This window comes from Opisthocomus hoazin, chromosome 8 (genome assembly GCF_030867145.1).
Source record: "Opisthocomus hoazin isolate bOpiHoa1 chromosome 8, bOpiHoa1.hap1, whole genome shotgun sequence".
Classification (NCBI taxonomy): domain Eukaryota; kingdom Metazoa; phylum Chordata; class Aves; order Opisthocomiformes; family Opisthocomidae; genus Opisthocomus; species Opisthocomus hoazin.
Genome location: NC_134421.1, coordinates 73,415,228 through 73,438,002, shown reverse-complemented (window position 1 = coordinate 73,438,002; position 22,775 = coordinate 73,415,228). Strand labels below are relative to the sequence as shown.

Genomic DNA, 22,775 nt, shown 5'->3' with positions numbered 1-22,775 from the left:
TTGCACCAGGCAGCTCAATGCCGTTAGCGGGTTTGTTTGAATAAATGGGGCCTCGACCGGGGAACCTGGAGCATGGCAGGGTGACTGCTGGCCCTGCAGTAGATGATGCTGCATGGACAGACTTGGCCTGAGCTGGGAAACAGGGCACCAAAGTGGTTTTTTATGCCTCCATTTATAATCCAGGGTTTTAGTATGGCTGCTCGGGGATGGCTCAGGATGTCCATGGAGTGGAAGAACTGAAATGCAGCTGCTCTACCAAGCATGGGTGGTTCTTCTAGGGCGTGCAGCGGATACGCTATATGTGGACCCACAAGTATACTGGATTTTTATTGCCTTTAAAGTCCCTAGCTACTGCTGCAAACTGTATGTAATGTAGTAAATCATGCATACAAAGAAATTGTTTTCTTTTTATCAAAAAACACTTCAATTTTTCTGTTGAACTGTGTAAGCTGGGGCCCACATTACATCTTCCAGTTGGGCTCTGGCATTGAAGAGCAGTCCTGTGTCCAAAAGAGCTGCTGCCGATCCCGGTGCGTTTAGCGCGGTGCTTAGCGGCTTTAGGCTTTTTGCAGAGACCGCAGGGACAATCTGCAGTGTCCTGTTCCTCGGCAGCGTTCCTCTGTTCCGTTACGGGGGACTTCAGTACACACTCCCTATGCTAACGTGGAAAAGGTAGCGTGTAAATGAGCTGATTTACAGCTTGGGGCCAGTGGATACAGAATCACAGAATCACAGAATGGTAGGGGTTGGAAGGGACCTCTGTGGGTCACCCAGTCCAACCCTCCTGCCGAAGCAGGGTCACCTACAGCAAGCTGCACAGGACCTTGTCCAGGCAGGTCTTGAATGTCTCCAGAGAAGGAGACTCCACAACCTCCCTGGGCAGCCTGTTCCAGTGCTCCGTCACCCTCAGAGGGAAGAAGTTCTTCCTCATGTTCAGACGGAACTTCCTGTGCCTCAGTTTGTGCCCGTTGCCCCTTGTCCTGTCACTGGGCACCACTGAAAAGAGCTTGGCCCCATCCTCCTGACACCCACCCTTCAGATATTTGTAGGCATTTATAAGGTCTCCTCGCAGCCTTCTCTTCTTCAGGCTGAACAAGCCCAGTTCCCTCAACCTCTCCTCGTAGGGGAGATGTTCCAGTCCCCTCCTCATCCTCGTAGCCCTCCGCTGGACTCTCTCCAGTAGCTCTTCATCTTTCTTGAACTGGGGAGCCCAGAACTGGACACAGTACTCCAGATGAGGCCTCACTAGGGCAGTGTAGAGGGGAAGGAGAACCTCCCTCGTCCTACTGGCCACACTCTTCTCAATGCACCCCAGGATCCCATTGGCTTTCTTGGCAGCCAGGGCACACTACTGGCTCATGGTTAACCTGTCGTCCACCAGGACGCCCAGGTCCCTCTCCGCAGAGCTGCTCTCCAGCAGGTCCACCCCAAGCCTGTACTGGTGCATGAGGTTGTTCCTCCCCAGGTGCAGGACCCTGCATTTGGCTTTGTTGAACCTCATCAGGTTCCTCTCTGCCCAGCTTTCCAGCCTATCCAGGTCACGCTGAATGGCAGCACAGCCTTCCGGTGTATCTACCACACCTCCCAGTTTGGTGTCATCAGCAAACTTGCTGAGGGTACACTCTAACTCTTCATCCAGGTCGTTGATGAAGAAGTTAAACAAGACTGGGCCCAGTACTGACCAATATCCAGACTGGAGCCAGGACTGTGGCTGGCAGGAAGGGACACTCTTACGGCAGAATATTAGGGGTGGGTGAGAAGTCCTCCATGAGCTGACACGTGTCTCTGCTAGCTGGGACCGTGTCGTGGCTGTGGCAGCAACCGATGCCAATCCCGTCGTGCTCTTCCATGGCTGGACATCTTTGTGGCCAGAGGACTCCCAGTGGCACTGTCACAAGCTCAAATAACTTGCTATTAAAGCTACAAAAGGATACAGGGAGGTGTTCTTCAATGCAGCTATTTAGCTTTAACATGGTTTTTTCTGACGTATGTGGTCGTGAGCTCTGCTTCTCTTCCTGCTGTTTCTGCAGCTGAACCAACCTTTTCCCAAGGCTCCAGGCAGTCTCCAGTACAAAAACCAAGTGTGTCACAAAACCCTGTGTGAGTTTTGGATTCTCTTTTGATAACACTAAGGGTATTACTTGCTCTTGGTGACATATCTACTCGATTTGCTTTGCAAGTCTTATTTTTGATATCTCCTGATGGTAAAGAATGTCACTAGTTGACCAGTTTTTGTGGGTGCTAAGGAGAAGTAAAATCAGGTTGGAAGGTGTCCCCGCTCTGGCAAAAGTTAAAAATAGATTCAGAAAATTAGTCCAGTGTGTGCTATGTTCTGCAGGGGTGGAGGAGTGTGTGTGTGAGGTTGTGTTTTTCACATTCGAGCAGCTCACCGAAGCTCCGTCCTCTTCGCAGCGTCTCCGTAAAATGTACGGCAGCTCACGTCTGAGTTCCTGTTGCTGTGGGAACATTGAGTGTGTGTGGGGCCTTCTGCATTATTCCAATTTCTTTTATTTTTCTCCCTTTCAGGTTGGCTAGCTCTCTTCATGGTAGTGTTTGAACCGTGAAGTGTGTTAATACAGTGTGAGTTTGTTCCTTACTATTGTAATTGGCTGACTTAATTTTGTTTCTGCTCTTCCATCTGCTACTAAGCCGTTCTCAGCTGAGTCTCGGAAGAAGATGGTGAAGTATTTGTCCATCTTTCTTAGGTGTTCAGGCCTCTTCCAGAAGCTGATGGTTCCAAGAGCCATGGAATTTAAATGTAATAACTTTGTACTATGCACCTCAGAACTACCGGAGATACTTCTACTGGAAGGTGTCCCTGCCCATGGCAGGGGGGTTGGACCTATAATGTCCCTTCCAGCTCAAACCATTCTGTGATTCTATGATACGAGTTCCTAAAAAAACTCTCAGCCCTCTCGTGCGATTTGTTCCAGGCACAGCTGCGAGCTTTCATCCCTGAGATGCTGAAGTATTCCACGGGTCGCGGGAAACCAGGCTGGGGCAAGGAAAGCTGCAAGCCCATCTGGTGGCCTGAGGACATTCCGTGGGCCAACGTTCGCAGTGATGTCCGCACAGAGGAACAGAAGCAGCGGGTGTGTATCCTGTGTCTGTCTACCTTCAAATGGAGTACGGGGGTGTGCGACCAGTTTTTGTGGGAGCAGTTTTCCTCTTGAGTGATGGAAGAAATGATGACATCGGCCCTTCCTTGACTTCGTGTCAGACATTCAACCTCAGAGAGCAATGAGATGAGAGGGGCATAACCTTCAGTCTGCTCTGTCCCTGCTGGGTTTGTGTGACGAGCAGGTATTTAAACCACATCTCTTTCTGCAGTGGGTGGCCTTCTGAAGCAGCCTACCCAGCCTAAGACAAGTCTACTCTCCAAGTGTGCAGGTCATTTACCGTAGAGTCGATGTCACGGCCCCTTGGAGCCTTTGAAGGGATACTGTCCCGTCCTGAGCAGCAGGGACCTTTGCGCTTAAAGGGAAGCGGTCAAGCGTGTGCAGTAGAGCCAGGAATAAAACGAGAGAACTGAGTGGAAAGATCTGAGGTATCAGTTACAGCCATGGATCCTGTACGCAGGTGGTGTTTCTACCAACCTGTCACAAAAATAATCGAAGAAGGCTACCAGGGTGTGCAAGGAGCAGGACTTGTGCAGGCTGGTGTAAGTCTGGTTGGGTTGGGAGGGGTGCCTGGTGAGGCTGGAAATGGTGCTGTGGCAGCCAGTGTTTTCCTAGGCAGGGATGGTTTTTTGCTTGTCAGCCCTAATCCCTTAGTTAGAATTCCTTGAAAGCTGGCGAAACAGATTTCATTGAGAAGCTTCCCTTGCCCTTGGCCAGGTGCGTGCTCGTTCTGTGTCAGTACACAGAAATGCAATAGCTCTCCAGGGTGATTTCTGAGTCTTGGGGAGAGGAGGGGATGAGGACAGAGGGATTATGTATTGAGGCCTTTTGTTTGTTTGAGAATTTGTTGAAAACCACCTAATAAAACCCAGTAAAGGTAAGCACGCAAATCATAGCTGCAGCAGCACTGCAGTGGTTCAGAAAACCTTTTTGCACTGACTCTTCACTCTTCTTGATTCTGCTGGTAGGTGTCATGGACACAAGCGTTGCGAACCATCGTGAAGAACTGCTACAAGCAGCACGGGCGTGAAGACCTGCTCTACGCGTTCGAGGATCAGCAGACACAGCAGCAGACTACGACCACACACAGTATAGCACACCTGGTGCCGTCGCAGACAGTGGTACAGACCTTCAGTAACCCTGATGGCACCGTGTCCCTCATCCAGGTGAGTGAAACCCTCCAGCTTTTCCGTTTCCAGCACGGCTGACCTGAGATCGAGTTGCCTGCATCAGGGGGGGCGTTTTAGAGCAAAATTCTTTTGGCAGCTTAATTTGTCCTTCAAGAACTTTAAAACTTCAAGAAGTTTTAAACTAAAGGAGGGTAGATTCAGATGGGATACAAGGAAGACATTTTTCACAATGACAGTGGTGAAACACTGGAACGGGTTGCCCAGAGAGGCAGTGGAGACCCCATCCCTGGAAACATTCAAGGTCAAGTGGAATGGGCCTCCAAGCAACCTGATTGAGTTGAAGATGTCCCTGCTCATTGCAGGGGGGTTGGACTGGATGGCCTTTAAAGGTCCCTTCCAACCCAAAGCATGCTGCATTTCTGGAATTTTCTCTTTATCTGTATGTCTTAGCCCGCAGGCTTAACCCAGCGCTCCCACCCAAAGAAGCAGTCTCATCCTCTCTCCTCCCCACTCCCACCCCTTGTTCTCCTGTTACGACAGTACACGCATTTCTGCAGCTATCTGGTCAGGCGGTCCAGGGATCTTGACCTGGATTTAACAAACCCATTTATGAACAAATACAGTTCGTCACGTGCCCACACAACGCCTGTGGTGGCAACGGGAGGGGAGGTGGTGGGACTGCCTTTTTAATGGCGCGAAGCATATCTTAATCTACAGCATTAGGTATTTCTGTGCCCCCGTTCTTCATCTTACACCTGAAGTGTAATATAGATATTACACACACCTAATATATATTTATCCTGATGATACATTCTGTGGTAAGGATGCCTCTTGCACCGTTTTATGGAGGGGGATTCAGGGCAGGAGGAGCTGTGTTCAGGCAGCGGCTGTGTGGTGCTGCTGCTTTCCCTCTGGTTCCCATGTGGGGAGGCAGGTTCTGGCAGCTCAGGATGTCAAAAATGTAAGTGCTCTCTTGCAACTTCCCAAGAACTCCTCGTGAGTGTGGGATATGAACCTCAGTTTTCCCTGTGCCCCTGCTTCCAAACCACCGCTGCCCTCTCATGCCTGACTGGCCCTTTGGTTTCTCCCTCTCGAGCATCGTGTTTTTAGCAAAGTTTCAAACATCGTTTTCTGTTGGCTGTTCTCATCTCACAGCCATGCAGATGAAAACATGGTGTGTGAGTTTGTTTTGGTGTGGGTTGGTTTGTTGTTTGGTTTTTTTTCCCCAGAGAAAAGCTTTTCAGAGATTGTTACAGCTTTCTATTCCCCTCACCAAGGCCCTGCAGACTTGCCAAGCTGGTTCTGTTTGCTCACTTGCTAACGTGCATTTTCCCTTTGACTAGTGTCCTTTTAGGTGCGGGGCACCAGAGATCCCATTGACTTTCTGGCATTTATAGGTTTAATTGTCCTTAGAAACAAAGCTGCACATCTCCCTGCCTTTGTCTTTTCCCAGCTGTTCAGTGGGGAAGAGGTAATATCCAAAGGCAGTGGGGTATTGAGGGTGAACTAATCTTTGCCAAGTGCCTGGAGCCGAGAGACCCAGTGAATCGTAAGCAAGGGGCGTTGCGAATGAGGGCTGATGTGCAGGATGTTCTGATCCAGGACTGCTCGGTGGTTTTTTAACCTGTGCACCACGCTCGCGCCTGGGAATGGCAGCAGCATCCTGCAGCTGCTCTTTGCGAGGCTGGAGAAGAGCGAGGAATCTGTCTCCGATGTGAACGTAGGAGACAGCACGAGGACTGTGCAAAACTTGCTCCTGGGCCATGTCTGCTCTGGAAGCTGCCATAGATTAACGTGGCTCCAGCGTGTGATTTCCTCCCTCCACCCTTCAGCACAGCTCCACGTTTTCTGTGAGCTCTGTGATTACTGTTATTCTCTGTGAATGCGGTGCTTTTTCATCTCAGAGCGTTCGAGTGTCCCTTTGCCTGAGTTATGAAACAAAACTGGGAGGAGTGGTGGATACACCAGCAGGCTGTGCTGCCATTCATCGAGACCTGGACAGGCTGGAGAGATGGGCAGAGAGGAACCTGATGAGGTTCAACAAGGGCAAGGGCAGGGTCCTGCACCTGGGGAGGAACAACCCCAGGCACCAGCACAGGCTGGGGCTGAGCTGCTGGAGAGCAGCTCTGCGGAGAGGTACCTGGGTGTGCTGGTGGATGACAGGGTGACCATGAGCCAGCAGCGTGCCCTGGGTGCCAAGAAGGCCAATGGGATCCTGGGGTGCATCACGAGGAATGTGGGCAGCAGGGCGAGGGAGGTTCTCCTCCCCCTCTGCTCTGCCCTGCAGAGGCCCCATCTGCAGTGCTGGGTCCAGTTCCGGGCTCCCCAGTTCAAGAAAGATGAGGAGCTACTGGAGAGAGTCCAGCGGAGGGCTGCGAGGATGAGGAGCAGACTGGAGCATCTCTCCTACGAGGAGAGGCTGAGGCAGCTGGGCTTGTTCAGCCTGAAAAAGAGAAGGCTGCAAGGGGGCCTAATAAATATTTATAAATGTCTCAGGGGTGGGTGTCAGGAGGATGGGGCCAGACTCTTGCAGTGATGCCCAGCGACAGGACAAGGGGCAACGGGCACAAACTGAAGCAGAGGAAGTTCCAGCTGAACCCGAGGAAGAACTTCTTCCCTCTGAGGGTGACAGAGCCCTGGCTCTGTCTGTCAGAGGGGCTGTGGAGTCTCCTTCTCTGGAGATATTCCAGCCCTGCCTGGACGCGGTGCTGTGCAGCCTGCTCTGGGTGACCCTGCTTTGGCAGGGGGTGGGACTGGGTGACCCACAGAGGTCCCTTCCAACCCCGACCATTCTGTGATTCTGTGATTTTCCTGCAATAACAAATGTGTTCAATCGCATTTTGTTGACTTCCGTAGGTTGGCACCGGTGCTACAGTCGCCACGCTGGCCGATGCCTCAGAGTTGCCTACCACAGTTACCGTCGCACAAGTCAATTATTCTGCAGTGGCTGATGGGGAGGTAAGGACCCGGGTCATATTCATGGTGCACAAACCAAACTATCTGAACTTCAATGAAGTGAAGTATTTCCTAGAATTGAGTGATCACAGAAAACACCAAGCCTTGCTTCCCTACCCTGCAGTGTTAAGGGTTAAAATACATATGAACACAAGAGCATATAACATTTCGTGTAGGAGGAGCTGAACTGTTGTCATTTTGACTCAGGACTGTACAAATGCAGTTATGATGGAAGCCTCAGTTTTGAATTTCATAAATTTTTTTTGTGCCTCTGATAGATTATTTATTTTGTCTCTATCTGCTGTAGCAGATAGGGACTTAAAGACATACACAAATATACATTTGTGTATTTGTATTGATTAACTGTTTTATGTGTGCTGTAGATCCTGGGTGCCGGTTTGTCGGGTCAGGGTTGGGAGCGATGCCTGGGATATTTAGAGCCTGTGGTTAGCAGAGGATATTGCATGGCTGTGGGCAAATCCTGTGATTCTTTGGCCACTGATCTCTGGACAAAATGGGACTGTTCCTTTGCCGCAGCTTTTCGGGAGGGTGGCAAGAAAATCGCGGAGAGAGCTGTGTAAATGCACAGTGGTGTAGAGACAAGAGGAGATGCTGCGGAGTTACTGTTCCATTTACTGTGAGAGCTTCTTCCACTGCTTTACAGCTTGGCACAGTTGTTTCTGTTGAGGACTCGATCAGACCATTTCAACCCTTAAATCTGAACGCTCAAATTCACATGCTTTTATTTTTCCACTTTTTTTTTAATCAAGTCATAAAGGTTTTTTTGTTATGTTTAAGGAACATTCCTTTAACACTACAAAGAATTTTTTTTAACCCTCTTTTTTGACCACCAAACACACCTCTAAACCAGGTTATAGATTGCTTTCTGCCCCTTCGCACGCCGGAACTTGTGGCCGGACAGTCGGTGCGCAGGAGCGGCGAGGTCCGGTCGGCTCTGCGGGGCCGGGGCTGGCGCAGCGACAGATGGCAGCACCGGACAGCTTTGCTCTGCGCCAGACCCTGTCTCCATCTCAGACCCGCAGCGAAACAGCCTGGCTCTGGGACTGTCACCTCGAAGCACTTGGCAGCCGCTTTGAGGGTTTTCAGAACCGGCTGCGTCTCTTGAGATCTGAAAGAAATTTTTCATCTAATTCCTAACGCGATTGGGATGTCTAAGCGATATCTTGGACGAAATAAAGATGCAAAAGTAAACTTGCTTTGAGGATGGGTGCTGTTTCTCTGCACGGATAGATCCTCAGCCTCTCTAGGGACGCTTTTGTCCTGCTGTCTCTTGCTGCACGAAGATCTAAGTTAGCTCTGAGTAAATCGATGTGTTTATAGGACACCGAGCGGCATGGAGCAGGGATGCTCGCTCGTACCTCAGCAGCACAACCTTCATGTTAGCGTGGAGAAGGGCCTGGACAATCCCCACTTCTTTTCCAGGCCTTACTCCATCCCTGTTCTGCAACAGCTTGGGCATCTTTGCAGGGTGCTGTGTATCACAGTGGAAACCTGTCTTACCCCTCAAATGTGTCTCGCCATGTATTTGAAAAAATGTATGACTGTTCCTCTTCTGCATGGTGGTGGGAAGGGGGTCTTTCCCAGCTTGGGCTTGCTTCAGTTAGGTTTTGACGTGGCTAACGAGTACCACAAACTCGATCCAACTCTCTTGAGATCTCTCCCATCTGCAACTTCTTCCTCTCTGGGCACTCAAACTTGGTTGCATTTTTCCTAAAAGATGTTGCCTTCTCTAAGATCGACATCCTTTCTCCTTTTTGCAATGCACTGTCTCACTGCTTCCTCTCTGCTTTGGATCCTTCTGCCCAGGGTCAGCTCTGGGCACAGGAGAATGAAGCAGTTGCCTTGAATGTCAGACAGCTGGGGATGACTAAAGAGCTATGACGAGTGCCAGCTTTGCCTGTGCCCAAGTACTGGAAAACCAGACTGGCAGCTGCTGAGCAGTGTGTGATAGCAGATGTGAGTGAGAGCGCGACAGGTTCTCCCTCCCTCTCCACCCTGTGATGGGACTAACCCTTTTCTTGCCCAAAGGCAGCAAAATTTACTCATCCTTTTGTGGGGAACCTTGAGCCAGCTCTGCTTCTATGGACTTTTTAGCTTTCTCCATCTTAACAAACTGAGGGCTTTTCTTTCATCACCTTCTTCGACATTCTTATTTGTGTCTCAGCAAGATGGTGAGTGGCCTGAACAGTTTACGGGGATGAGAACAGTGATGGGAGGACCGGGGAAGATCTTCATCTTGCAAAGCAGCCAGCAGGATTTGCCATCTGATGGGCCTTCATCCTCCACTTCCTTAGTTTTTTTTTGTCCATTGCGTATTTCTGGTTCACATCCTGGTGGATTTTGTGGCTATACGCTCAGTGTCTCAGGAGCTGTGAAGTCCCAGGTGGAGAAATGCAGACAAGGTGGGAAGTGAGCAACTGAGACTGAGTGAACTTGAAGTAATATGAAACCTATCTACGTAAAGGGAATTGAAAGTACCTGAAATATATGAACAGAGTACTTTCCATCTGCCATCTTCTTTTATTAAGTATATTACTGCAGCACAAAGAAGTTCCAGTTGGCTCAAACCCATCCAAGTTCACAAGTGCTGTACAGATAAATCCTGAACGGGAACGTGGACTGTTCCCCAAAATGACAGCGGATGGGTGCAGACAAATCGAAACAGGGAGCCAAGCGCAGCCCGTTTCCCTCAGGGACGTGTTCCACGCTCGCGTTCCAGCACCGCAGAAATGCAGCGGCTTTAATAAACTGCCCAGGCTGGCAGGCAGTGATCAGAGCACAGCAACGATCAGTGCTGTCCCATTTTGTTCTGGACAAGAGGGGCTTGTGGGAGGTTGAGGGGCTTCAGAAATGTTCACGGGGCACGCTTTCCACCTGCATGAGAAAGCTAACATTCTTGTTTGAAGATTGAACATGTGGAGAACAGCAACTAAAGTCATGGGCTGACTATAGAAACTTGCTCACGGCTGATAGAGGGTTGTAAGGTCCAGCAATGTTCTCAGGTGCATCCCAGGCTTTCTCCCTTTTTTACCTGTCTCTTAAAGTCAGATCATGTGCAGGATTCTGCTGAGACCTCTTGAAACAATCTGGCCCTTTCGTTTTAGGAAGCAGCCGTCCGTTCATGGGATGACGTCCTATCCTAGTGCCTTTCTTTTTCTTTTTCCCCATAGGTGGAGCAGAACTGGGCAACGCTACAGGGGGGTGAGATGACCATCCAGACAACGCAGGCATCAGAGGCCACGCAGGCGGTGGCATCATTAGCAGAAGCAGCAGTGGCAGCATCTCAGGAGATGCAACAAGGAGCGACTGTTACCATGGCACTCAACAGGTAAAAGTGAGAGCTGGAGCATGCACGCATGACATTTCCATCTAGGTTTTCGCTCTAATGGCACGAAGACCATTATCTGCAGTACAAATACAGGCTTTTCTTTAGCAAATTCGTAGTTCAGCCCCTGTCCAGGTGTCTGCAGTACAGTTCTTGGTTTCCGTTGTAACCAAACCCACCTTTAAAGAAGCACGCTGGCAAGAAAATCTCCAGAAAGTGGAAAAGATGGGTAGTAACTGTACCCTGTAAATGATTTTACTTGTACAGCAAGGGTCCAGTTACAGAATTGAGCTTGCTAAGCAAGCAGGAGTTACCATGTGCTAATAGCACCTTCAAAGTACGCTGGTCTGGGTCTTCCTCAGTATTATTAATGGTTTCTTACTAAAAGACTAAGGCTGAATTTCCCTGCTGCGTGGCAGTACGATCTCTCTTTAGAAGTTGGAATCTCTTCCAGAGGACAGTGTTTTTGGGGTTTCTCCCAAACGAGTTACTGAAGCAGAAGGTGGATGAGTTGCAATAGTGATGCTGCCTCTTCATCTTGGAGCGAGCTCTGTTAGATTTTTGGTTGTGCTCAGGTTACCAAGATCTGCAGTTCAGCTCTCCACGGGTCCATGCAGCAGGAAGAGGTGTCTTTGCTCAGCTCTGGTGAGTTCCTTAAGATTTGCCTGCTGTTCTTAAAGACTGGCAATGGCTGTGGCACACTGCAGCTGCACCCTGAGAGAGCAGGAGGACTGTAGGAAACACGGCATCAGCCCCAGCAGCGTGGGAGGTTTCACATTGCTGAGGGGTAGGCAAAATATTTTCCTCATCCAAATCAGGATTCTGGTCTAGAGCCTATTAACTGAGCCGCTGTGAGTTAGGACAAAGCACAAGTCCATGCTGCTGATGGTTGGAGTAAAGCTCCAAGACCTTGTTTTATACATGAATTACTAAAGCACTTGCTTTGATCTTGGGGGCATTTAACATCTTGCTTCCAAACTGCTGTTGCAGCTGAATCACAAATGCACCTAGAACTGTTTCTTCTCGTTGTGGTCCAGATTCAGGTCCATCAGATACATTCTTTTCTGCTGCCATACGAGGTTGGTTAAGTAGGCTTTTTTGCTAATAGTTGCACTGTAAAATTGCCCTTAAAAAAACAAGTGATCTTTTTAGGCCACTGCAAGAAGAACAGCTAAAGTAACTAGGCATGGAGTTGCTGCAAAAAGCCCGATCTCCTGGAATCCGACTTGCAGGATTTGTATCCTGCACGTTTCCGGGCAATAGATTTTTCTATGTATTCTTTTTAGAAGCTTTTCTGGATTAGATTATCAATCATAGAATCATGGAATGGTTTGGGTTGGAAGGGGCCTTAATGATCACCTAGTTCCAACCTCCTTGCCATGGGCAGGGACACCTTCCACTAGATCAGGTTGCTTTTGATTTTAGTTACATCCCATCGCTACTAACTTTAGCTCTTAAGGTCTCAATGAGCTGTTCCTTTCCTGCATTAGCCTAAGAAATTCAGAACCCTTAGTAAAAAAAAGCGTTGGTAGAACTAAAGAGTCTCCTGGAAAGTATAAATGGAAGAGCCTTCAACAAGTCCTGTAGCCTCTACTGCTCCTCAAGACAGGATTGGCTCTGTTTATACCCAGGAGAGCCCTGTGAGAAGTCTGTTCAAACAGCTTATGTGTTTTATTTCATAGAATCAGAGAGTAGTTTGGGTTGGAAGGGACCTTACAGATCACCTAGTTCCAACTCCCCTGCCACGGGCAGGGTCCTCTTCCACCAGCCCAGGGTGCTCAGAGCCCCATCCAACCTGGGCTTGAACCCTGCCAGGGAGGGGGCAGCCACAGCTTCTCTGGGCAACCTGGGCCAGGGCCTCACCACCCTCATGGTGAAGAATTTCTTCCGTATATCTAATCGAAATCTCCCCTCTTTCAGTTTAAAGCCATCACCCCTTGTCCTGTCACTCCAGGCCCTTGTCCCAGCCCCTCTCCAGCTCTCTCGCAGCCCCTCCAGGCACTGGCAGCTGCTCTGGTCGGTGAAGTGGATAGAGAACTGGCTGAATGGCAGAACTCAGAGGGTTGTCATCAGCGGCGCTGAGTCTAGTTGGAGGCTGGTGACAAGTGGTGTCCCTCAGGGGTCAGTACTGGGCCCAGTCTTGTTTAACTTCTTCATCAACGACCTGGATGAAGAGTTAGAATGTACCCTCAGCAAGTTTGCTGACGACACCAAACTGGGAGGTGTGGTAGATACACCGGAAGGCTGTGCTGCCATTCAGCGTGACCTGGATAGGCTGGAGAGCTGGGCAGAGAGGAACCTGATGAGGTTCAACAAGGGCAAGTGCAGGGTCCTGCACCTGGGGAGGAACAACCTCATGCACCAGTACAGGCTTGGGGTGGACCTGCTGGAGAGCAGCTCTGCGGAGAGGGACCTGGGTGTCCTGGTGGACGACAGGTTAACTATGAGCCAGCAGTGTGCCCTGGCTGCCAAGAAGGCCAATGGGATCCTGGGGTGCATCAAGAAGAGTGTGGCCAGCAGGACAAGGGAGGTTCTCCTTCCCCTCTACACTACCCTGGTGAGGCCTCATCTGGAGTACTGTGTCCAGTTCTGGGCTCCCCAGTTCAAGAAGGATGAAGAGCTACTGGAGAGAGTCCAGCGGAGGGCTACAAGGATGGTGAGGGGACTGGAGCATCTCCACTACGAGGAGAGGTTGAGGGAACTGGGCTTGTTCAGCCTGAAGAAGAGAAGGCTGCGAGGGGACCTTATAAATGCCTACAAATATCTGAAGGGTGGGTGTCAGGAGGATGGGGCCAAGCTCTTTTCAGTGGTGCCCAGTGACAGGACAAGGGGTAATGGGCACAAACTGAGGCACAGGAAGTTCCGTCTGAACATGAGGAGGAACTTCTTCTCTCTGAGGGTGACGGAGCACTGGAACAGGCTGCCCAGGGAGGTTGTGGAGTCTCCTTCTCTGGAGATATTCAAGACCCGCCTGGACAAGGTCCTGTGCAGCCTGCTGTAGGTGACCCTGCTTATGCAGGGGGGTTGGACTAGATGACCCACAGAGGTCCCTTCCAACCCCTACTATTCTGTGATTCTGTGATTCTGTGATTCTAAGGTCTCCCCGCAGCCTTCTCTTCCCCAGGCTGAGCAGCCCCAGCTCTCCCAGCCCTTCCTCCCAGCAGAGGGGTTCCATTGTTGTGGCCCTTTTGGTGGCATTTCCCAGCTTGTTGTCATCCTCTTTGTTTACTGACCATGGTAGGGCTGGAGACCTTTCCAGGTGACTGTCCTCCAGCATCCTTCCATGGGGAAGAGGTGTACATTTTCCTTTGCCGCAGAATGCTCCTTGCAGCTTCAGCTGTAGGACTGCAGTCTTTCCCCTGCCTGTACGAAGATCCCAGCAAGGCTCTGGTCCTTGAAAGCTGGTGGCTCATCCCAGCTCTGGAAACTTTATGCCTAATTTAGCTGAAAGCAACCATTTCTGAATCTCGTTCCAATGGCTGCAGACGGAGCGCAGAGGAGCCTTGCATAGTCTTGTGTAGAGCAGTACATCTGCCAACAGCCTGACATGATGGATGATGCAACCTCGGTCAGGTTTGACGATGGGAAGTATTAGGCCTGCTAGTGAAAGAGGACAAAGTGGAGGCAGGTAATTAATTCATTGATTTGGACCAATTAATGTTTGTGGAGCCCACTGCAACTGGAAAAAGCTTTTATGCCGCAGATCATTATTATTTTCAGGTATGCAACCGTAACAGATTATTAAAATGCTCAGTTGCCCTTGCAAGTGGATTCAGCTAAGTGTTGTGTGAAGTCTGGGAAACGGGGTTACACCGGTAAACGCGTGCTCACCCAGGTTTGCCGTGTTGCAGTTGGCCTTCCTGCGTGTAGCTGCCTTCCCGTGGCTGCAGGATCAGCAGAGAGATTAGCCGAAGGGAGTAAGAAAGCAGAACACGAAAATATTCTGGTTCACTAACAGTGTTTAAGAGCTGTGAGAGACAGAGGGGCTATTTAGAAATGAAAATACACCCTGAGTGAATGCAGTTGGAAAGTGCACAGCATCTAAGCAGAAAGAATGAGAAGGAAGTACTTGGAAAATATTTGAGTCAATTGGTCTACCAGGGAATGAGCGGGGCAATGAAGTGTCCTAGGGGAAGCTCCTAGGTGGCTCCTTTGATCTCTTTTCCATGGGAAATGCTAAAGAAAATACTGAATTTTTTAGTTCATTAAGGTAAGAAATGGTAGGAGATTCAGCTGCAGAAAGGAGGTGGCTTTGGAATAATTTTGTGACTAGCAGGAGGTCACCAGAAGTAGCTAATAGTTGTCCAAAAGGTCTGGAGAAATCTAGACAGCTGCTGAAGGATGCTCGCAGCACTCTGTGGCTGCAAATAAAATGGCAAATAAAATATGACGTCACGGAATGCAAAGTGATGCACACACTAAGAAATATCTCCTGCGTGTACCCCGTGGGGAACTAACTGTGTGCTACCAGTTGCCGTTCAGAAAGCATTCAGCTGACGGTCCTTCACAAATGTTTTTTCACTGCTGGATGGATGTTGTCAAAAGAGTGAGCTGAATATTAGGAATTATAGGCAAAGGCATGGAGAACAAGCAAGAATTAGGCCCCTGGACTACCTCATGGTATGCCTGTCTTGAATAGTGTTGAGAAATGGTCACCCTGCTCAAACAGATGTCTTGTATTTAGAAAAAGTCTGAAAGGACAAGGGTGATGGGAAGCCGGGAAGAGTGCTTGCACAGTAAGTGGACTGTGACGCTTCAGCTTGGGAAAGAGATTGCTGGAAGCCTATGAAATCATGAGGAAAAACGAAACGGGAACAGTTATTTTCCATTTCTGACAACAGCAGGCTTAAGGGCTGCCCAGCCAGACTGAGGCAGTAGTTTTCAGAGTACCAGAATGCGATTTTTTCCTCGTAGCATCTAATTAAATGCGGAACTCATCGCTACGGGATGTTGTGGAAACAAGAAGTATAAATGGGTTTCAAAGCCGATTAGACAAATCAAACCTGATGGTCCAGATGTGGAAATCGATACGCTGCCGACCGTCAGAAGCTGAGAAGGTGTAGGAGGGGAAGGATCATACGTATTCCTTCCTAAATATCTGACACTGGCTGTTCTCACAGCAGGGCTGCTGCACGAGAAGGACCTTTGGTCTGACCTCATTCGTGTGAAGAAATTTAAGAATACTGTGCTAAGCTACCGATCACTCATTAAATAGAGTTGTTAAACCACTTGGCTAGGGAGAGATACTCCATCTTCACTAAATACAGAGCTGCTGGAGTGATCCTGGTAATGGTAAACCTTTGGGCTGGTTTCGGTGCAAGGTGAACTGGCTGAACGAGTAATGAAGGGTAGAGCTCTAAAATCTGTGGAGACCTGGAATGTGATAGTGCCAAAAGAATGAGTTTTGTATCAGAAACCGGAGGCAGGAAGGAGCCACATGGTGTCACTACTTGGGTTGTCTGAAAGCTTTAGTAATGTCCCAGGCAAAGGGATCTGAAGGTAAGAAGGCAGCTGTGTTCTGCCTAAGAGATCTGCAGGCTGAAAAAAGTCAGTGGAAGCAGCTTCTTCCCATATATTCCTCCTCCAGTGTAGATTTTCTGCTCTGGGTAAGTTCATCTGGGCTCAATAAGAATCACCGAATCATAGAATCACCAAGGTTGGAAAAGACCTCTAAGATCAGCAAGTCCAACCATCAACCCAACACCCCCATGCCTGCTAAACCATGTCCTGAACTGCCCTATCTACGTGTTTTTTGAACCCCTCCAGGGATGGGCACTCCCCCACTGCCCTGGGCAGCCTGGGCCAATGCCTGACCACTCTTTCAGTAAAGAAATTTTTCCCAATATCCAATCTAAACCTCCCATGACAACTTGAGGCCATTTCCTCTCATCCTATCGCTGGTTACTTGGGAGAAGAGACCAACACCCGCCTCACTACAACCTCCTTTCAGGTAGCTATAGTGAGCGAGAAGGTCTCCCCTCAGCCTCCTCTTCTCCAGACTGAACACCCCCAGCTCCCTCAGCTGCTCCTCATAAGACTTGTGCTCTAGACCCTTCACCAACCTTGTTGCTCTTCTCTGGACACGCTGTCCCTCCTTTCTGGATTTGTTCTCTTGACAGGCAGTGCCTGGTTAAAATGGATGCTGCTGGAGTGGAGTTATTTGTTTGGTCTTCCTAATTCTTCTTTCTCCTCTCCTGTGCCCGCAGTGAAGCAGCTGCCCATGCAGTAGCCACGCTCGCTGAAGCCACTCTTCAAGGCGGAGGACAAATTGTCTTATCTGGTGAAACTGCAGCAGCAGTAGGAGCACTTACCGGAGTCCAAGATGCCAATGGTAAGGCTGCCGGAAAGTTCTTACTTTGTCTGGTTTTTGTCTTTGCTCTTAGCTAGGGGTTTTTCCTCTCTTTTACTCAAAATATCAAGTTTTCCCTATTGAAACAGTTCTGCCTCACTGCAGATGGTCACTAACTAGGTTGTGACGTAAAAGGCCGGAACAAAATGGTAGCGCTAACCACTTGTTTATTGCTGTAGTGCTGGTGGCTCTGCTCTTCTCCTCCTTCTGCCAGCTTGCTACTTAGCCTTAGTTTTGGGTGGGAAGACTGCTCCTGACTCTGTATCTGTACAGGAGGACCGAACTTGGTCAACTAATGCAACTAGTCAGTGCCATAGTAAACTCATCTCCAAAACGCTTCACTGTGAAGTGGCGGAGAGCATGACCAACGCTTTATTGCCCACTCATTTCCTTCCTTTCTCAAGACGTTTTTTGTGTGCTTGGTGGCTGCTCTTGAGCAACTGTCGCTTTTCTGCTGGGGTGACACCTTCCAGTCATCCCTCAGCAGTCAGCCTTGGGTTGTTCACCTCCTGCTTTACTTTCCATCTTGCCACCATAGTCAATCTCTTAGTTCTAGGGATTCACAGAATCACAGAATGTTCGAGGTTGGAAGGGACCTCTGTGGGTCATCTGGTCCAACCCCCCTGCTGAAGCAGGGTCACCCAGAGCAGGCTGCACAGGACCTTGTCCAGGCAGGTCTGGAATATCTCCAGAGAAGGAGACTCCACAGCCTCCCTGGGCAGCCTGGGCCAGTGCTCCATCACCCTCAGAGTGGAGAAACTGTAGCATTTCTCACCTATTATCTGGATTTCTGTTCTGCCAACTCTGGTGACTTTCGCAGTTACTCAAGCTAAGCTGGCAGTGAATAAAACAGTCAGTTCATAGAAACTGGTTCAAGAGACGATACTGGAACGTATGAACATATCTAGTTGGTGCTCATCCACTGCCTGCGGTTGCCCTGTGCTTCTGCCTGAATGCCTTTCCCAGTTTTTCACTGGTTATTTTGATTAAATGAACGGAGGTGTGTCAAAATAAGCTCAAAAGTGGTGCAAAGTGCAAAACTGTAAAGAAACATTGCCTTGAGGGTGCGCTGTACGGACGCTAATTGTCAAAGGGGGAACAAGCATGTGCAGTCGGGTGGCAGAGCGATGGCTTCTTGCCTTGTCACTTTGCATGTAAAGGAGAAGAGAGCTCGAATTTGACTTCCATCAAAATATTCACCTCATAGGGAATGTGCTCGTTTTAAAACATCAGCGTTTAGTTGGCAGCAGAAGTGGGGCAGTGGAGGGAAGAGTAGCTTTACTCGGGGGTGTTCGACTTGATGTCTCCTGCTGTGAAGTCAGCCAGCCTGAAGAGGGAGCAGAAAGGAAGTGAAAACCCTGTCCTCAGAGCTGGGAACGCATCTGATCTTGAGAGGGAAGAGCATTACGCTTTGCCGGCAGCCTGGCATGAGGGGGAGAAGTGGCGTGTGTTTATCGAAGGAAGGATCTGACCCTGGATGCTCGAAACCAGCAGCTAATCAGATTTGTGAAAGCACGTTAGCGTCCCGCAGCAGATCTGCACCCCTGACTCCTTTTGGTCTGCTTCCAAAAGGCTTTCGTGGTCTGGATTCCTCTGGATGCTTCCCCTAAACAACTCTCCTCCTCCACACCCTTCCTGAGTCACTCTACCTTACCCACCCAGCATTAATATCATTTTAATGCAGGCTGGGCTTTATTTTCCCCCCCCCCCCTTTTTTTTTCTTTTCCCACCCCCAGCAGCAGAGTTGGAAATCAGATGGGATTTAGAGTGCATTAAAGGGAGAGCCTGCAGCATTTTCCTCGGCGCAAAACCTCACCCGCAGCCCCTCGCCTTGTTTCCACTCTCCTTCGATCTGCTCTAATCTCCAGTGGTATTAAGGGGAAGGGCTTTGTCGGCGCGGTAGCCCTTGGAAGCGCCGTGCTGTTAGTTTTATTACGTAACCAGCTAATATATCTCCCTTAGGGATGGAGGAGATGTTGGTATCCATTCCTGCTGTCTCGGTCTGGGGATGGAGAGCAGACGGATTTTCAGCGTCGGCGCTGTCGCGGAGGGTTTGTCTGCCTTCTCCGTACCCTGAAGCCCAGGGTTGAGAGCGTCCTCCCGGACACCGGTGCTCGGTTATTTGATGCAGTGGGGACAAACTGCTCTGCGTGCCGTTCTGCCGGGAGGGGATGAAACGGGGAGTGATTTGGTGCGACTGGTTGCAGGAAGGAGAGAGGGAAAACGACTGCCAGAGCCATAATGGTATTAACTGGCAAATTCCCCCTGCTCGCTATTGCTTGCAAAATCGTTAATTTGCTGATATTTCCAATAAACACTTCTCTCTAGGAATGCTCTTGCTCTTCTGTGGGCCCTTTCTGAGGGATTCCAATCCCTTAACCACACCACTTTCCCTGCAAAGGGCATAAATTTACCCCCATCTTATTGGTAGGGAAACCAAGACAGTAGTTTAACAGACTTTCTTGAGGTCAGGTAAGGTGTTTCATTCCTGCTTTTTAGCCATTAGCTGTAATTATTCTCTTAAAATTTTTTGCTTCTGTCTTGCTGTGGTATTTTTCCCATCTGTTCTCTGCCATCTGAAGTGATACAAGAGAACTGAGATGGCTAAAAAGAGGCAACTTCTGTACATTCGTGGATGTCTCGGAAGCTAGGGCTGAATTCAGTCTGGCAGGGAGTTGGGAGCCCAGCGGCGTGGCTGAACCGCGAAAAGGCTGCGGATAATCTCATGATCGGTTACATTTATAGCTAAGGGAAATAAGATCTCCTGCTCCCATGCAGTGTCAAACTAGCTAAGTGCATTATGGTTTTCTTGCTGCTCTGGAGCATCTGCTCTGAGTCAGGATGCTGGAACCGATGACCCCATGGTTTGAGGCTCAGGTGTTTGGTTCTTAAGTGGCTGGCATTAAAGCAAAGCAATATTCAAAGCAAGTGAAGGGGATTGTAGCAGCACCGATTCCTGAAGTTGGCTGGAAGCTGAAAATGCTCTGGTAAGAGGAAACTGTGCGCTCTGGGGCTGCTGTCGGTGGGCAGCTCCCTGCGATGGGCTGGTGCTGGAGCCGTCCCAGCCTGCCGACGCTGGAGGAGAGAAACTCGATCGGCGCTGGGAAGCAGAAGTGGCAGTGCCAGCCTGCAGCCTGGGCCTCGCTCGCTGAAGCATCCTCCTACTGCGGCCTTTTGTTTGACATTGATCCGATCGGGGGCTGGAAAGCCGCTTGGGCTACGGGCTTCCTGGCTTCGTCTTTAAATATTGATGAAGCTTTTGCTGAAGCAGTAGCTGCGCAGGGCTGTAGCCGTGCGCAGTGCTGCCCGTGAAGGACAGAGCAGACTCTCTGCCCAAGGAAGGTCGGTTCGGTGGCCTCGGTGTCATCACAAGCCCGGGGTTATTGCCGTTTTGGGCAGCGTGCGGCATTTTGAAGAGCTGGTTTGGAGGCGACAGGGGTGGTGTGCTCAAAGCTTCAGCTGGGGTTCATTAACAGGGCATGGAAGGAGGCACGGTGGAAAGAGCCGGTGTTGGGAAGAGAAGTGGCACTGGAGGATGGGAAGTCAAGCTGTGATCGGGGAATTGGTTTAATAGACCCAAGCTAGGTGCAGCCAGAGCCCCGACGGATCCTTGCTTGTCCACCTTGGTCCTCATGTGTGGCAACTGCCGCGCTTTTTCCTGGCCACGAAGCACGTTTTACTGGTGTATCTCCTCCCCGTGCTGCTGGAGATGCTCCTGGGAGCATGGATGTGCCTGGTGGTAGCACAGCAGCCATACAGGTGGGCACTAAGAGGAGCCTCCAGTGAGTCCTGCCCTTCTCCGTCCCCCCAGCCATCCGAAAAATTCAAACCCCACTCTCCATACAACCCGAGGGAGCCGTGCTCACGGCTGGGGGTGAGCCAGGATTATCGAGTTGTGATGGAAGCCCGAGGAGAGCATTAGGACTCTGACGTGGGCAAAGGGGGATTAGGAAGCTCTGTGCTTTCGCAAACAGGGGAAAGAAGGCGTCAGTACAGGAGCGGGTCTTGCTAGTTAGCACGGGATAAACAAGCCTATAGCGGCATTTAGGGTGATGGGGAGCTTGCTGCGTAGAAGAGCTGTTCCAGTTGGCCATCTCTGTATCAGGAGCCGTTTAAATGCTGAAAAGGCTTCAGCTCTGGGTGAGGTTGCCGAGCTTTCGGCACGAAATAAATAGGGTGACAGGTGGAAACCCGTCTCCACCCTCAGCCGCGCAGATGGGAGATGGGGAACCCTCCTCTCGGCAGCAGAGACCTCCCAGGCCTGGAGCGTGGCTGCCAGTCCCGTCGGGCTCTGTGCAAAGCTGTTTACAGTGGAAAGCACATCCAGGAGGGGAAGGCAGGAGTCGAGATCCCGTCCGCTGGGCTGTGCGCGGCTCCCAGAGAGCGTGAAGGCAGAGGGAGATGCGTTGGGGCAAACCCAGCGAAGGGAACTGCCTGTTCTTGCTTTTGGGTGCCTCGGGACAGGGAGGTGCGGCAGACTGAGCTGCTGGTAACTGGTGGCTTTTTTGCATGAGAAAAAAAAAAAAATAAATAAAAACAATGGGGGGGAGGCTGGGAGCCTGATCTGCTGCAAATGTCAGTTTTTAAAAGAAGTTTGTTTGTTTGTTTTTTTCCTGTTGGATCTGCTTTTTAGGGAAGGTGGACCAAAACGAGTCAGTAGCAACTTGGAAAAGTGCAGATCAGCTTGCTTGCGTCCAAGCGGACAGGAAGGAAGGAAACGAACCTTTGGTGGGGTCTGCCCAGTGGGAACAGATTTATTTAATGAAGTATATCCCTGAGACAGGTAGGATTTATTCCCACTCTGAAGGAGAAGTGAGGACAATCATTTTTGCAGCTGTGTTTCAGATGACAGGGGAGAAGAGGCTGGTGGCAGCCAGTAAGGAGAGCTGAAGAGGATGAGTGCAAGTTCCTGTGGGCAAGCTCCTGGTCCAGCAGCAGCGAGAGGTGCTTCCTAGAGGATGAATTACTGTGCATGAATGAATTATTGTCAGCAACGGGGCCGTGATACGCTCTTGAGTAAAATATGTTGGCATAATCACAGAATGCTAGGGATTGGAAGGGACCTCTGGGGATCATCCAGTCCAACCCCCTGCCGAAGCAGGGTCACCTACAGCAGGCTGCCTAGGACCTCATCCAGGTGGGGTTTGAATATCTCCAGAGAAGGAGACTCCACAACCTCCCTGGGCAGCCTGGTCCAGGGCTCCATCACCCTCAGAGTGAAGAAGTTCTTCCTCGGGTTCAGCTGGAGCTTCCTCTGCTTCAGTTTGTGCCCGTTGCCCCTTGTCCTGTCACTGGGCACTACTGGAAAGAGTCTGGCCCCATCCTCCTGACCCCCACCCTGCAGATATTTAGAGGCATTTCGAAGGTCCCCTCTCAGCCTTCCCTTCTCCAGGCTAAACAAGCCCAGCTCCCTCAGCCTTTAAGCTTGTTCTTTGTCAAGTACATGCAGTTCCCTGTGTGTGCCCTGCAGAGAAGGGGATCCTTGACTGCAGGCAGCCATCTCTGCATCTGCACCCTTTCCAGGTCAGCACCTGGCTGTCCAGAAAGCCCTGGTGTGGGTGGTGAGGAATATATGCAGTGCTGGGATCGTGGGACACCAGCCACAGGTTCGGTGCAAGCAGTCAGCGTGGTGCTGCTAGGTCTTTCCCAGCATGGTAAGGGCCAAAGTATCTCCAAGACGCGAGACCGCTGCTCCGTTTGCACTGAACCTTACCAGCAGAGATGATTTCTGCTCGCTTTGGCGTGGCGTGCCCTGCTGCTTTAAACCCATCATGATGGATTGCGTGGTTTCTGCTGCTGTCCTACGTTACTCTTGGGCGGCGCTGGCGGCGCGGTCGGCTCAGGCTGTCCTGACGCTGGGCTGTCATGGGTGCTGT

At 50.3% G+C, this 22,775-nt stretch overlaps 1 protein-coding gene across 4 annotated transcripts in view; it reads left to right on the top strand.

Annotated features, from left to right (window-relative positions):
* NRF1 (nuclear respiratory factor 1) overlaps window positions 1-22,775 on the top strand; it is an 87,636-nt gene that overhangs the window by 38,653 nt on the left and 26,208 nt on the right. For all 4 annotated transcript variants that reach the window (XM_075427743.1, XM_075427742.1, XM_075427745.1 and 1 more), the window contains exons 6-10: window positions 2,934-3,092; window positions 4,088-4,285; window positions 7,106-7,207; window positions 10,396-10,553; window positions 16,757-16,881. In XM_075427743.1, the coding sequence (XP_075283858.1) occupies window positions 2,934-3,092; window positions 4,088-4,285; window positions 7,106-7,207; window positions 10,396-10,553; window positions 16,757-16,881 (742 nt within the window). The remainder of the gene's footprint in view (window positions 1-2,933; window positions 3,093-4,087; window positions 4,286-7,105; window positions 7,208-10,395; window positions 10,554-16,756; window positions 16,882-22,775) is intronic.